Source organism: Acipenser ruthenus, chromosome 56, assembly GCF_902713425.1.
Source record: "Acipenser ruthenus chromosome 56, fAciRut3.2 maternal haplotype, whole genome shotgun sequence".
In the NCBI taxonomy this organism is placed as follows: domain Eukaryota; kingdom Metazoa; phylum Chordata; class Actinopteri; order Acipenseriformes; family Acipenseridae; genus Acipenser; species Acipenser ruthenus.
The window spans coordinates 2,542,337-2,557,815 of NC_081244.1; the positions used below are offsets into that span (position 1 = coordinate 2,542,337).

The window sequence follows — 15,479 nt, forward strand, 5'->3', positions numbered from 1 at the left end:
TCAACACACCCACTCCAGGATTTGTTAGACACGGGGGTAAAACTAAGGGACTGGTTTCCACAATTTATGTTTCTCTCTTAAAGGTTTCTTATAAACCATTAACAATTAACATAATTTCCATAGGGATTTACCACCATCAGACACTGAAATTAATTGGGGTACTGTCTGGTCTAATATGGGCTTTGCCTCCAGGAACCCTAATCATCAGATGATTCATTATAATTTTCTTCACAGACTAAATCTGACCCCTCGTAAACAATTTCGAATGAAACTTATCCCTACCCCTGTCTGTTTGCATTTGCTCTCAGGGTACCCATGGCACTTTCTTACATATGGTCTGGGAGTGTCCAGATGTAGCCAGTTTCTGGGAACAGGTCTCTACTGCTTTATCCACTATTGTGTCTGAAGATATTTCCTGTTCTGCTACGTTACTTCTGCTGAATGATGACTCATCCCTTGACCTATCATCACAGCAGTGGTGGATCTGGTTGGCAGGCCTTACTTCAGCAAGAGAGATGATTGCTTTGTGCTGGCAGCCTCTGCACTCTCTCCCCGATCGCCAGTGGATCCTCTCTTACCTTGATGTTGTTCACATGGAGCTCTCCACGGCTCGGATCCATGGCGCCAGGGGGAGAATGTTCGAGCCTGGAAATCAGCTGCTGATATTATACAATCTATGTTGGTTGTATCATCTGCTAACGGGGAGTGATGGGGGTTCTCGAGGTGCCATGGGTGGAGGGTGATTGGGGGGAGTTATGGGCAGGTGGGGGGGGGGGGGGGGGTAGAAGGGTGGGTGGAAAATTGGAACTTAAGGTCTTTTTCTGCCTGTTTTATTTTAATGTGCTGTTTGTTCCAAAAAATAAAAAAATAATAATTGATCACAAAACAAATATGTATATATGTATTTTTACAATTTCTATATGTCGTAGTTGCATGAATAATGATGTTTTGATATATATTTTGTTTTCTTTCTGTAATTTCTAAAATTAAATAATCATAATTATTTTACCTGCTCTGTTTTGTCTGATAGAAATACTATGTAAGCATTTATGGTTGATTTGAAATACTTGAACCTATGAAATATTAAGTTTGATATAGTGACTCAATGTTATGTGACTGGTTAACCTCTTAATACAATGCATCTAAGAAGCATATTTTGATAGTTTTAACTTTTTTCTATTTTAATATAATTATTTTGATATAATTATAAATTGTTAGGATAATTATAGGTATATTATTATTATTATTTATTTCTTAGCAGACTCCCTTATCCAGGGCGACTTACAATTGTTACAAGATATCACATTATCCATTATTTCACATTATACAGATATCACATTATTTTTACATACAATTACCCATTAATACAGTTGGGTTTTTACTGGAGCAATCTAGGTAAAGTACCTTGCTCAAGGGTACAACAGCAGTGTCCCCCACTGGGGATTGAACCCACAACCCTCTGGTCAAGAGTCCAGAGCCCTAACCACTACTCCACACTGCTATTCAAGAAGGATTAAAACACAATAGACACATTAATGTATATTAATTCATATTTTTGTATATTAACAATATAAGTGGTTGGAATATTGAGATTAATATTAAATAGTCCACTTCATAAATATGCATGACAAACACACACACACACTGACACACACACAGACACACACACTGACACACACACACACACACACAGACACACACTGACACACACACACACACACACACACACACTCACACACACACAAATAGCATTAAACAATGTTTTGGTTTATTTTTTAATTATTAGTTTCAATTGCAAATTAATAAAAGAATGAATAAAAAGTAAATGCACTAAAACTAATCGGATGAATGAGTGGTTTTGTACCAGAGTCGTCTTCAGCCAAGCAGAGAAGGAAATTTGTAATTGTCATTTTATAATCACATTTTAAAAGGTCAGATTCTTTTTTTCTAATGATCTTAATGTATATCCTTCTAGTTCCACCACATCAAGCTCCTCGGGCCACTTGGTAGGTTTCTGGAAGCAGGGTCCACTTTGAGTCATCTGGAAAGTGATCCTCAATGAAAACTTTGGGGTCGGTAAGGAAATACTTCTCATCATATCTGTAATATATAAAGTGAATTAAGATGTATCACGAAAGGTAGTGGATAGCCATGTAACTAGTTACACTAGGGCCATAACTGTCACTGTTCCTTTTTACGGATGCACAACATATCATAATTAATAACTGACAAAACGTATTGGTTTTGAGTAGAGTTCATAATTGAAGAATCATGAAACCAATTCATTGTGCAACAAGCTTCAAGGGCTTTGCCACTTACCTTTCTATTTGCTTTTAATGGGCTGCACTGAACAGTGCCTGACTGAGGGGGCTGAGGTTTACCATGCTGGATATGTTCATATGTTAGGACCTGCCTGAGCAGCACAATTATCCAATATGGATGTGACTTAAAAACAGGAAACTGGGGAGGGAAGCCCAGGTATGAGCATCCTGTTAGGAGACAGGTGTCCAAGTTGATTGTATCATTGATGAGCAATTAACTCGACCACATGGTATAAAAGCACCTGGCTAGAGAAGCCAAACAGTCAGTGTTTAGATTCAAGCAGGAGAGGATGTGTCTGCTGGGAGCTGCTACCAGTAGTGATGGGAAAAGTGAAAACTTGTGAATCACTGAACCCTTTGAACCATTGGGTTACCAAACGGTTCACTGATCCGAATCACATTAAGTGCTTTCATGCCATCTAATGGTAGATCCGCACAACCCAATGTCTTTAAAGTCAAGGCTTTACTGAAATGTAATGGAACTATCAATAATAAAGTGACATTATGGACAACTACACTATTAGATTAGAGAGAAGGCAATGACACAATATATTTTTGATACAAATTATTAAGCAATAATTAATGTTGTCAGTTATACTGAGAATGTATGATTTAAACAATCACTTTCAGTGGCGTATGCAGTTTTTTTTTTCGGAATGTGTTCAGATTTAAACTTTCTACATGAAACAAAAAAGTTCAAATTAAAAGGCATCTTTTTCATATTGGAATTTCACAAACAAAGGATCTGTGTGTCGATACTCTCCTGATTACTGAGGGACTATGTTACCAGGTGGTGCTTCTGGAATCAAAGATCCTAGTACTGCCATGCAGGTCGTGTGCCTTCAACATTAACAATGAAGAGAACAGAACACTCGCACACGCGCACACGCACTTACACTGACACACACACACACACACACACACACACACACACACACACACACACACACACACACACACAGACACACACACACACACACACACACACACACACATACTCACACACACACACAGGCTCTTAAGAAATAACCCCGCATCTCATTGGCAGGAAATAACTACTTTTATAACACTCCTCACCCCATCATTCCTTCTTGATGTTGATTGTGGTGATCTTGTATATACAGTTTTTGCTGTCTTTTCTCAGATTTCCTTTATTGTTTGTTCTAGCATAACAAAATGTATATTTATTTATATACTGTATGTATGTATGCATGCATGTATGTATGTATGTATGTATGTATGTAACAGCGCGGTGTTGAGCATAAACCCAGGCGAGTGTCTAACCACAATGCTAAAGAGCTGGGCTCGTCTTCACTCGTGGTTTTAAAGCTTTTCGCCTCATCTCATCTCATCTCACTGACACAGGACGATGTGTATCACCAGTGTATCTCACAGCACTGCCCATTACATACTCATATATAAAGAAAAATCTGACCACTTTAAAACGCAGAAATTGAATGGGGGGGTTTGAACACCCGATTCCCCCACCACTGTACACCCCTGATCACTATATAGATTTTCAGTTTGTATGAATAATTCAGTGTAATAATGTCATCATAGCGATCCACCACTCGACCATTAAAGCAGTCGTGCTATAAGCTTCCCAGTACCTTACATGTGGGCCTCTGTGTGTGTGTTTTCTTTCATCTGTGCATTTGCACAATTCATATAAGATTGTACAACTTTCAAAAGTGAACAGTGTCAGGTTATTGTATTTATTTTGAGTCACAGCTTATAAATCAGTATGTTTTTCTACTGAACTTACAAAAGATTTTTCCGTAACAGCAGGGTATTGAACCCTATTTGCAGCGATGTTATATGAAGTGATTACTTTAAAAGTATACTTGCTAATTGTTAGTGAACAATTGTTAGCCACAATTTAGAGTGGTGTATAGTGGTGTATAGTGGGGTCTTTGTGTCATTGTAATTTAAGACCTGTGGTTTTCTCAGAACGGTACCTCCCAAGCCGAGGAGTGTTAAGAGTGTGTATTCTGAGTACAGTGCATTTGCACATTTTTCTGCAGTTCCTCATTTTGAGTGGCCAAGACTGTTAGTATATGTGATAGAAAGAATGTACTTTGAGTATTAGTCTACCTAATGTGATTTCTGTTTTTATTTCTTCCTATATCAAATAAATTGCTGCTATTGATTAAACTTACCTTGTGTGGTGAAGGTGTTCATGTGTTCATAGTAACTCCTCGATCTTTACACGTCATTAAATAGATTGTTATAATAGGAACAAATTAACATAATGAAGTAATCTGATGAATAAGTAATACGTGTAATAGTCCTCACTGCAGGTGACATGATGCACACATGATTACATGCTTTATAAACATATTTTCAATGATTTTACTAAAAACAAACAGTCTGAAGAACTCACTTAAAGAAAAACTTTGTCCGGTCGCTGTTGACATAGCCAGCCGCCCAGGTGGGGTCCAGAAGTTTCCACTCCTTATTAATGCGGACTGCGTTCCAGCTGTGCCGGGATTTCCCTTTGATTTTATTTTCTCCACAACCTCCACTGATCTGAACACACTCCAAACCGGCAACTCTGAAAATATTACTACTAGGTTAATGTGGACTCTAGCATGATACAGTAAATAATACTGATTTTATGAGGCATATACTAAAATACTTCCAAAATGATGCAATCCATTTTAAAAAATATAATATCAAAGAACATTGGTCGCTCATCAGAGGTATAATTTGTATTCACATTAATGTGCTAGTCAAAACATACAGCTGCATGTTTCTTATAGCCATTCATCTAGGCCCTGTTTCAATGAAATTAAAAGACATGTTATAATGTGTGATCATTAACTTGGATTCTTATTTTCAGTTTAAAATATGGCTCAACAGAGGAGTTCGACTAGAAAGTGGAAACTCCTGCCAGAATATGTTAGTCTGTAGGGCCACCATTTGCTTATGCCTTGTGAAACAGCAGTATTCTGTAACGATGATTACCTGCACATCTCTTCAAAAAGGCACGAGTAGCCAGAGCAAACTCCTTTGCGTCTCTTAAATATCTCTGCAGGATCCGTGGATCTCAGCTTGGTATTTTTTAAGGCTTCCAGGTCATATTCTAATGTTGATATATAAAACATGCAATAGGTTAGTTAGAGGCCTTTTTGCAATTATGACTGTCAAGACTGGTACCACATGATGGAGGCAGGGTATAATAGACAATGCCTCACCACAGTCAATCATCTATTTAACGATTCCAAGATATTTAGTGACAAAATAAGGGCTACAACAAGTAATACATGCCCCACTCCCCAGTTACTCCCAACACTGTCCAAAACACGCTGTGGGGAGGATGTTGAAGGATTTACTCAATGAGGTAGTTGTAGAGTTGCCGAGTGGATGTGATGTTTCCAGCACACAGTCAGAAAGCAGAAGGGTAATTGTAATCAGAATTTTTAAAAAGGAAACCGGCTTGGACCGCAAGATTCAGAGGACACTTGTTATAATGACTACAGTACAATGTACCAGAATTGTCTGTTAATTGGTGGGATTGGAGGACACCCACAGTACCTTCAGGTCCTCTGAGCTGTGTGAGGAATTGTCATGGTGAGTAGAAAAATAATAATTGGGCATTCCAAATTGGGGAGAAATTCAGGGGGTAAAATAATTGCAGATTCTAAATGATACAAATAAATAAAATAAAATAATTGCAGACCATAATAACCAGATCTCTGCAGAGAGGCTACATCAGTCCTTCTGCCTATCTAAACACATTTTCCACTGATATACCTGTACCAGATTAACTCCTCCTCCAGGATATACCAACAATTACCAAAATAACTTAGACAAATTACACATTATTTAATTTAACACTTCAATATTTTCCTTTTTATATTAAAACATAAATATAATTCATTTAATTGTACCAAAGTAATTTGTAAAATATGTTTTTATTTTATTTTATATATTTGTTCTTTCTTATACCAAACCTGATCTACACCTTTTACCCCAAAACATATACCAGGTAGTTTGACATTTTCTTTTGTCATGTAGTGTACATGTAATTTCATGTTAAAACTATACATTTACCAGTGTGTGTAATGGGGATGGTAACGTATCTATTACAGTAGCCTGCTTTACACTAATGTATTTATAGAGGATTCATGCTTACCAATGTTGTGACAGACCCAATTAAAAATTGCTTTGACCTTCTGATGCTCTAAAGTTCCAGGAGGACACAATTTGGTGACCACGTCTTCAATACTCGTATCTTTAACCTGTTAAGGAAAGAGAATTATTCTTTGAATCTTTCTAACTTAAATGTTGCTGCTCTTTTTCATATCCCTGGACAAACACCATATTTGTATTTTGCTGAGAAGCTTGAGGCACCATCTGTTTTGTGGGCAAAACCACTTACAGTGGCTTTACAGAAACAAGCTGAGACAACCTTGTGTTTAATGGTGGAGGCAGTGCCACCATTACAAAGCTTTATCCAAACCAGATCATCGGTGCCAGTTCTCATTTGAGCTTCCTAAAAACAGAGGACAGGACAGTTTCTGATGGCTGCTATGACTGTTTCTGTTTCAGATTTACTTCAAGCGCAATAGGAGCCAAGTTTGTTTCCCAGCTCTGTAGCTGCACCATAGTTATGTATATAGGGGCTATTTTCATACATGACTAAGGGGTTTAAGCATGAATAAGCTGTGGTTTTAGTCTTTTAGATGGGTGACTTGTGTGTGTGCAATTTTCAAACGTGTAATTTGATGTGCTTCCAGGTATTTAATCGCCAGTCTATTTGAATTATTGACGGCTGGTTAAATGAGCTGACAAACCCCTGTGTGTGATTCTCAAAGCATTTACACGTCTGTTATTAGGCTTTTAGAAGTTTTCCAGTTACAATGTTTCTACTTGTTGAGACTTTTGTCGCTATTGTTTGAAACAGTGGTTCTCAAACAGGGAGGTGAGCATTCTAATAATACAGTAATTGTAGCAATAATAATAATAATAATAATAATAATAATAATAATAATAATATACCAATACATATAAATGTGAATTTGACATTTTTTTTTTATTTTTTTATTTTGTATTTAGTTTACCTATGACAGTCTGGAAAACTGTGCTTAATAATAAAGCAGAGACTCAATCCCAGGCAATTTTGAGTACGAATCAGTGGCAGTCTGTTCCTGCCACATTGTACCCTTGTTCAGTACATGCTGTAAAATGGATTGGTTTGTAAAGCGATAGTGCAGGTGCATCAACGTCAAAAAAACAAAAAGTTTGGAAATATGAAGACATTTCTAATCGGCGGTAATTTGGCTAGAATTGCGAGATGAAAATTGAGATGACTGTGCATGGTATTTCCCAGTGTCACGCTCGATTTACTTACTAATTAGAATCAAAAATACCGGTCGGAAAAACTCTAATTGGCAAACAATGGCGGGTGGCAACAGGTCTGAAGTTGCGCACTTTATTCAGGAGCTTGCTAACTGGTTAACGGGGGTAAAAATATCTCATCTGAAAGTAAGTTAACTGAAGCATAATATAGTATTCATGTAGCCTACTTTACAAAAGTGCAAATGCAAAAGTTCCTACAATAGGACAAAAAAGTATTGTTTCAGAATTGTGGTCAAGCGGGGATGTTGTGAAAACTCATTCAACAGGTATTGTAAACTAATATTTTTAGTACAAAAGATCATCTTTCTTAAATAATAAAAATGTGTACAGGTCGGGTCTCGGGTCAGGGTCGGTTTTGGCTCAATTATAAATATAAACCTGTATAAATCGGTCCCAGAATTTGAACTTAATTCAACTGTTTGACACAATGTTACAAGATTCACTTTTACAACTTAACCTCCCAGAAAGACCCTACATATAAATGTACATTGTAACTATGGTTAATTACAACTGTGATGAATCTCGTAACATTGTATCAAACAGTTGAAATGTGCTTACACTGTTAAATGAATAAAGGTATTTAAATGTCGGTTGTCAGTAGTTTTGTTATACTCAATTACCTTTATTACGTGCATCATTTTCATCACAAATGGAACTTATGCATTTATTTTATTTTTAGTTTAGTTTGTTCGTTATATATATATATATATATATATATATATATATATATATATATATATATATATATATATATATATATATACTGTATATTTATTTCGGCATTAATTAAAGTACTATGTATGTATGGGTATGTTTTCAATCGATTTATGTTTGTTTAGCCTAAAAGCATAATAGATATGAGGGCATGTTACGTACTACATATTGCATTATGTAAACATGTAGATATGTAGGCTACAACAGGCTTAAACAGTACAGTAGTACAATCAAATGAATACCTAGCAGAATTGTTCTTTTTTAGTCTGCCCTACATGTAATACAAAAGTCAAAACAAACCATGCTGATGCGTTGTAGTCGTCACATAGATAATACATATTTTAAATTGAAACTAAATTATTTCAGCATATTTTCTTTGTATCTTAGTCTACTTACAATTAGCCCAAAAAACATCATAGTGTCGCATTTACACGTCATTGCTATAAAGGACCTTAAATATCTGTGTGCCCCCCGTCCTTCTGCTTTCTGACAGCGGTGAGTCGTGGTTACCTCATGAATATATGACAGCTCATTATCTGTGTTTCACAAACTGCTTTGCATACGTAAACATCATTAAATCCTTGTTTTCTGCACAGAAATAGGAATATTAAATAAGACGTGGACAAAATTCTGCACGATAATGATGTTTTGCGTACGATAAACGCTTGTTAAATCAGTCCCCAAGAATATTGATATATAAAAGATTACATGATAAAATGTGAATATCTTTTAAATTGTTGCAAATCTGATTCACACAACATCTGAGAGACAATGCAGCGAATTCTCATAAAGATACACCTACAACCTGCTTGATTATTTTGAAGATGCAACATCGACAATGGATAATTGCAAAGCATACGACATGGTTTATTAAGATTTTCAGAAAGATTTTCACAAAGTCCCGCATAAAAGATTAATTCTCAAAATGAACACAGTAGGGATTCAAGGAAACGCATGCACATGGATTATGGAGTGGTTAACATGTAGAAAACAGAAAGTACTGATTAGAGGAGAAACATCAAAATGGAGCTAGGTAACCAGTGGTTTACCACAGGGATCAGTATTAGGTCCTCTGCTATTCCTAATCTACATTAATGATTTAGATTCTGGTATAGTAAGCAAACTTGTTAAATTTGCAGACTACACAAAATAGGGGGAGTGGCAAACACTGTGGCAGTGGCAAAGGTCATTCAAAATGATCTAGACAGCATTCAGAACTGGGCAGACACATGACAAATTAAATTTAATAGAGACAAGTGTAAAGTATTGCATGCAGGAAATAAAAATGTGCATTATAAATATCATATGGGAAATACTGAAATTGAAGAAGGGAACTATGGAAAAGACCTTGGAGTTTATGTTGACTCAGAAATGTCTTCATCTAGACAATGTGGGGAAGCTATAAAAAAGGCCAACAAGATGCTCGGATATATTGTGAGAAGTGTTGAATTTAAATCAAGGGAAGTAATGTTAAGACTTTACAATGCATTAGTAAGACCTCACCTAGAATATTGTGTTCAGTTCTGGTCACCTCGTTACAAAAAGGATATTGCTGCTCTACAAAGAGTGCAAAGAAGAGCAACCAGAATTATCCCGGGTTTAAAAGGCATGTCGTATGCAGACAGGCTAAAAGAACTGAATCTTTTCAGTCTTGAACAAAGAAGACTACGCGGCAATCTGATTCAAACATTCAAAATCCCAAAAGGTATAGACAATGTCGACCCAGGGGACTTTTTTGACCTGAAAAAAGAAACAAGGACCAGGGGTCAAAAGTGGATATTAGATAACGTGGCATTCAGAACAGAAAATAGGAGGCACTTTTTTACACAGAGATTTGTGAGAGTCTGGAACCAACTCCCCAGTAATGTTGTTGAAGCTGACACCCTGGGATCCTTCAAGAAGCTGCTTGATGAGATTCTGGGATCAATAAGCTACTAACAACCAAACGAGCAAGATGGGCTGAATGGACTCGTCTCGTTTGTAAACTTTCTTATTTTCTTATGTCTTGCGTGTCTAAAATAGTGACTGAAGTGACTACTGCTTTGTTTAAGAGAGTGAATAAATATATTAAATATGCCTATTTAATACATTTAACCCTTTCAAAGGGTCTTTTAAATACTCTATTCTGATTGGTTAAAACAGGTAACATGGGGGTGTTGGTATTACAACATATCACCACGGGTTGACGCTTCTTTCCAAAAAAGGGGCAATTTGCTAGTAGATATCCATACGACGTTAGAATTTTTGGAAAAAGGAAAAAAAATAGCAGCCATACTGAAATTTCTTTTAATAAACATGACTAACCACATTTATGTACATTTAACCCTTTTTTGAAAACCAAACTATAAATGAGATTGTGGGTCTGAATTGGTAATGGCACAAATTCAAGTTGTGAAAAATAGAAAAACAATCTTACAGAAGCTCCGCTTCTGAAAAGGAAACAAAACACTCGCTGCGTGGACATCGGGTGTTCTATTGGACTGGTTTAAACAAAAATCATTAAACAATTGAATGTAATTCTTCTGCCTGGTCTAAATACTTTGCTCCTGGAGTTTTATGCCAGTGTCTGTAGCCAGAGGGACGGGAATCTTTAATTTAGTGACCCTCTGAACCGTTTTAAACAGTCCAGCCATAAACCGCAAATCAGTTTGAAAAGTGACTGGGTATTTCAAAATGCAAACAACGTCTTTAAGTGTGTTGCCCTGTGAAGCGGTATCGCATCATTTAGTACGGACACCTCCTGCACTACCCTAGATCTCACAGGACGATTAAAAAAAAAATTCCTATGTGTCAAACAAAGAGGGTGTGCGATCTTAAATTAAAGGCAGACTCGTTTGTCTGTGTTGTGATGAAAATAACCAGGAATATTTTACTGTAAAATATAATTAGCAAACCAAGAATCACAATAACTATAAGAAATCAAACCAAGAAAAAAAAAAAAAAACAAGGTTTCATAACTCCATCCCCGGCAATCTTCTCTGCCCCGTACTGTTTGAAAAAGTACATGATTATAATGAAGGTACCCCGAGTTTTAATTTACATCCTTTTGAAAACAGTGAAACCAAACCGCATCCTGCACTTCCTCAGACAACGCCACCTGCTGTTTGGAAGGAATATCTGGAAAAAATGCCTTTAAATCTTCAAAACTGTGCTTTCAGTGGCAATGTTCAATTCAACATTTAAAAATAGCTCCTCTTGTTTTTAATCAAGTCAATGTATAAAACATGATTTTGTTTATATATATATATATATATATATATATATATATATATAGTATCGATCTCGCATCACAGTTCGCATCACACAGGGCGAGGCAATCCACACACAGGCGGAGGGCGGGCGCGAACTCAGGACCTCTCGCACTAAAGCATAGCACCGATACCGCTGTACAAAAGAGCCGGCTCCTTTGCAAGGAGAGTATATCGGGCTTATGTCTTTGTGTGTGATTTCGTCCCCTACCAGCCCTGCTACTGCCTTCCCCCATGCATGCTACAATATATATATATATATATATATATATATATATATATATATTATTTTTCACTTTATTTTTTAAAAGGTTCTAAGGGACTAATTTTTCTAAGGCCACTCATAGGCGGAAGGATATTTAATAAAAAATGACTTTTTTTGTTATTTAAAAACTGTTATTTTTTCATATTTAGTTAGTAGCCCCTTTTTCTAAGCGCAATAAGTACCTTGCTCAAGGGTATAACAGCAGTGTCCCCCACTGGGGATTGAACCCACGACCCTCTGGTCAAGAGTCCAGAGCCCTAACCACTACTCCACACTGCTGCCCTAATATCAGCACACCCCGGGCGGTTGAAGCCACTCGGCTGTGCCTCGTGATTGCAATGTACCTCGGGGTGTGATATTAGAGGATATCATGCACCTTGTCGTGCCTTATTACTTACAAAAAGAAAAACAAATTAAGGCAAGTACACGTTTTTATCAACAAGATTTTTTTTTGCAAGCTGCTCTTTTTTTTAAATGCTTAAACAATTAAATATAAGCGAATCTGAGCCCCGGCTGCTTATTAACCTCCTAATTAATATTCTGCCTAGTCAATCAGCTTGTTAGTGACTACAGGTTTCGAAAATCACACCTGAATTGACACGTCTAAATCCAATGTTACCTGTAGGAGAGATTTTAGTCATCTAGACTGGCATAAGTGATTTAAACGCGTAAACACCTTTATAAACACTTAGTCATTTATGAAAACTGTGCCTATACCAGCCCTGACTACTCCTGCCTGAAATAAACATAACTAGTCATTTAGTCACATAAGAGACTAAGGCCCATAGTGTCAGATTTATTAAAAACCTACTGTACATGCTGCTTGGTTGCTTCTTCGCAAAGCGGTTTTAGCCTGTTACATAAGATAAGGTTGGGTGACAGAAAGACAATGATTCTTGGTGGTAAATCTCCCTCCTGACCTGTGAGGGCGCTAAGTAACAAGAACAGAGTACCCTGGACTGCTTGGTCTGACACTTTGTTCCCAGGGTTAATAGGAAGTCGGTTATTTAGAAAAGGGGCTGAGCTTCGGTACATTAACTCATCGTTTTGGTTATTGAAAAAGAACCCGGAAGGACCTGAGGATTTGTGTACACGTATTGTGAGTGTTTTGTTTGTTTGTCTAATTGTTTCTTGTTATTATTAGACGGCTAACACATTCCGGAGCTGTCGCCAAGGGCCAGCACAAACCTGGAACAGCACTGCACTTGTATCACGAAGAAACTGTATTTGCACCACGAGCACTAATTCACGCACTAACCGGACTTGTGTATGTGTTTTGTGTTTTGTGTGGGTGTATAATAAACTGGACTATTATTTCAGGACAAACCCGGGGATTACAAATTAAATAATACACGCCGCTGTATTACTGAACATCATTTATTGTTTACTGTTTGTTTAGCCATCAGGCACTAGACATACAAATCACTAAACAACTTTGCACCTGGATTATAATTGTCTGTCTGTTCATTGGTCACCTGCACCTGCACACTGTTAATCACTTTGCCACAGTCTCTCTTTAGAGAAATGGTGTGTTTCTAATTTTGCATTGAAGTTCTGCACCTCTACAGTGTAGACTATAAACATGGGCAGTGTGTCAAGTCACAAAGAAGCAACCAGTCCGCAGGAGGGTTTTGATGAAACCTGGGATTTCTTTATAGGGACCTGGTTTACCAGTGTGAAACTGCCTGTGAGTTTGAGACAGAGTGTGAAGAGCGGATTAATGGAAAGCATAAGTCCACACTTCATGAGCCAAAACATCACTACATTCTGATATTGTAAAAAAAAATGTAGCAGAGAATTTCCTTGCCAAGTTTCATTAGAATTGGAGAAGCGATTCTCAAGGTGACATACAGACTAGTGTCACTATATCTACATCACCACAAGGCATAGTAAACAAGTTCAAGGACAGCACACCTACAGTACCTTAGCAGAGACATCATCATGTTTCAGGAAAAATAGACACCAATCGATGAAACTTTCTTGCTAAAAAATAAAGAAAGAAAGAAAATAAGTACATAGTTTATAGTAATTGTTAAATGAGATCAGTAAAAATAATCAAGGGTTTTTTTAAGTCATTTTCACTAAACGTAATTTCATAGTTTACACTGCTGTTCCTGAACTTTCTGTCCCCTCTCAGACTCAGAAGTGTCTGAAAAAAGGTCCCCACCTTGTACGAAATGTGGACCCCTCCCCCACCCCAGGCTAAGGGAAGCAGGTCGTTTAAACCATTTTGAAACAAAATACATTCACTGACGTTACAGCTTGCTGTGCTGTACATCATCCTGCAATGCCATTCGCTATGTATTTTTTATTTAATATACTAATCGATTTAAAACAGCATGTCATTTCCAAACACTAGTATGTAATATGGCAGCCAGTACAAAGAGAACAAGAACAAATACAAACTCTTAGAAACCTACGTGCTTGATTTCCAGGCTGGTATTCATGTTATCTGAAAACAAAATGACAGATGATCAGTAACAAACCCAAAAGGATGATTTTATTAAGGAAAAATTAGTGAAGAACATCCATTATAGAAGTTTCAATACTTACAGGATTTTAAAATTGTTTAAGCTTTTTTTTTTTCTTCTCTCTCAAAACAGGAAATTTGGCCACGTCATTATAGCTGTTGAATTGTTTCAGTTTTAGCACAGGGAACACCACGTGATTTACGGTAATGTTATAGTATTGGTTACTTCAAGGTCTTAGATTCAGATCTTTATTTCTCAGAAGTGCAGAACTGCAGACAACTTGTTTACTGACATTTCAAAACAAGTTCACATCAAGGATTAGTGTAAACCAGGACTATATTCAATTTCAGAATGGTAGGTTTTGCAGCCAGCTAATTCTCTACACCTTGTGTTATTGTTGCTCACCCTTCATGAGCAAAATCTTTAACAATGGAATCAAATGCAGAATCTTTCTGTTTGTCACATTTACATTTCAACTATAAAACAACTTTTCCAGGAAACTTAAAATGAAATCTAATGGTAAAATAGGCAGTTCCCATACAGTCATTACTTATATCAAAGGGGTATAGTATAGTTACTTTTTATAAGCATGGTTAAACTAAACTATCCCTAAAAACTCATGCTATGTTTTATTCCTCAATAGCAATGCTTATCTGTAGTTTCTGATTTCTTTAACATTATAACTAACAGCGGCATCTGTTTTACTAATTGCAGTGCAATGACTCTGAAGTTTCTCGTAAGTCAGAAAAATGAAAACCATCAAACAGTATCAAAGTGAAAACTCCACTTACCTGTCTTGATTTGCAGGAAAACTCTGAAATCAGTATATTTCCAAATGTGCATTTAATGTAATTGTTACCTTACCTGCTATCAGTTTGGTCTACAGTGGGCAATGTACTGTCAGAGAATGAAAGTAAATTACATGAGAACATTTACATATATTCAAGACTGTTTATTACAAAGGAGGAGCACTGATGCTGGGGATTTCCATCATATTTGTCAGAGTCTACCAGCAGGGGGGGGAGGGGGGATGGTGGTCCCCTATTTGTCTATCGTTCTCTCTGTCCGTCCTTGGTCTGGAAATACTATACAAATT

General features: G+C 36.8%; 2 protein-coding genes across 3 annotated transcripts in view; both read right to left on the reverse strand.

Moving 5' to 3' along the window:
* LOC117967713 (kyphoscoliosis peptidase-like) overlaps positions 1–15,274 on the reverse strand; it is a 47,965-nt gene extending 32,691 nt beyond the window's left edge. Inside the window, exon 1 of one of the 2 annotated variants that reach the window (XM_059017414.1) lies at positions 15,248–15,274. The gene's annotated coding sequence lies outside the window, so the exon portion shown is untranslated. Of the gene's footprint in view, positions 1–14,465; positions 15,113–15,247 lie in introns of those variants that run through there. The other variant, XM_059017413.1, reaches the window with a different exon arrangement.
* On the reverse strand, positions 1,747–15,266 carry LOC117404342 (kyphoscoliosis peptidase-like). Its single transcript, XM_059017408.1, has 7 exons — positions 15,175–15,266; positions 14,333–14,364; positions 13,836–13,895; positions 6,460–6,565; positions 5,289–5,406; positions 4,705–4,875; positions 1,747–2,100 (listed from the first exon to the last, which is right to left on the reverse strand). The coding sequence occupies exons 1-7, from the start codon at positions 15,224–15,226 to the stop codon at positions 1,986–1,988; spliced, it is 654 nt and encodes a 217-aa protein (XP_058873391.1). The 5' UTR covers positions 15,227–15,266; the 3' UTR covers positions 1,747–1,985.
* Positions 15,275–15,479: the final 205 nt, after the last annotated feature.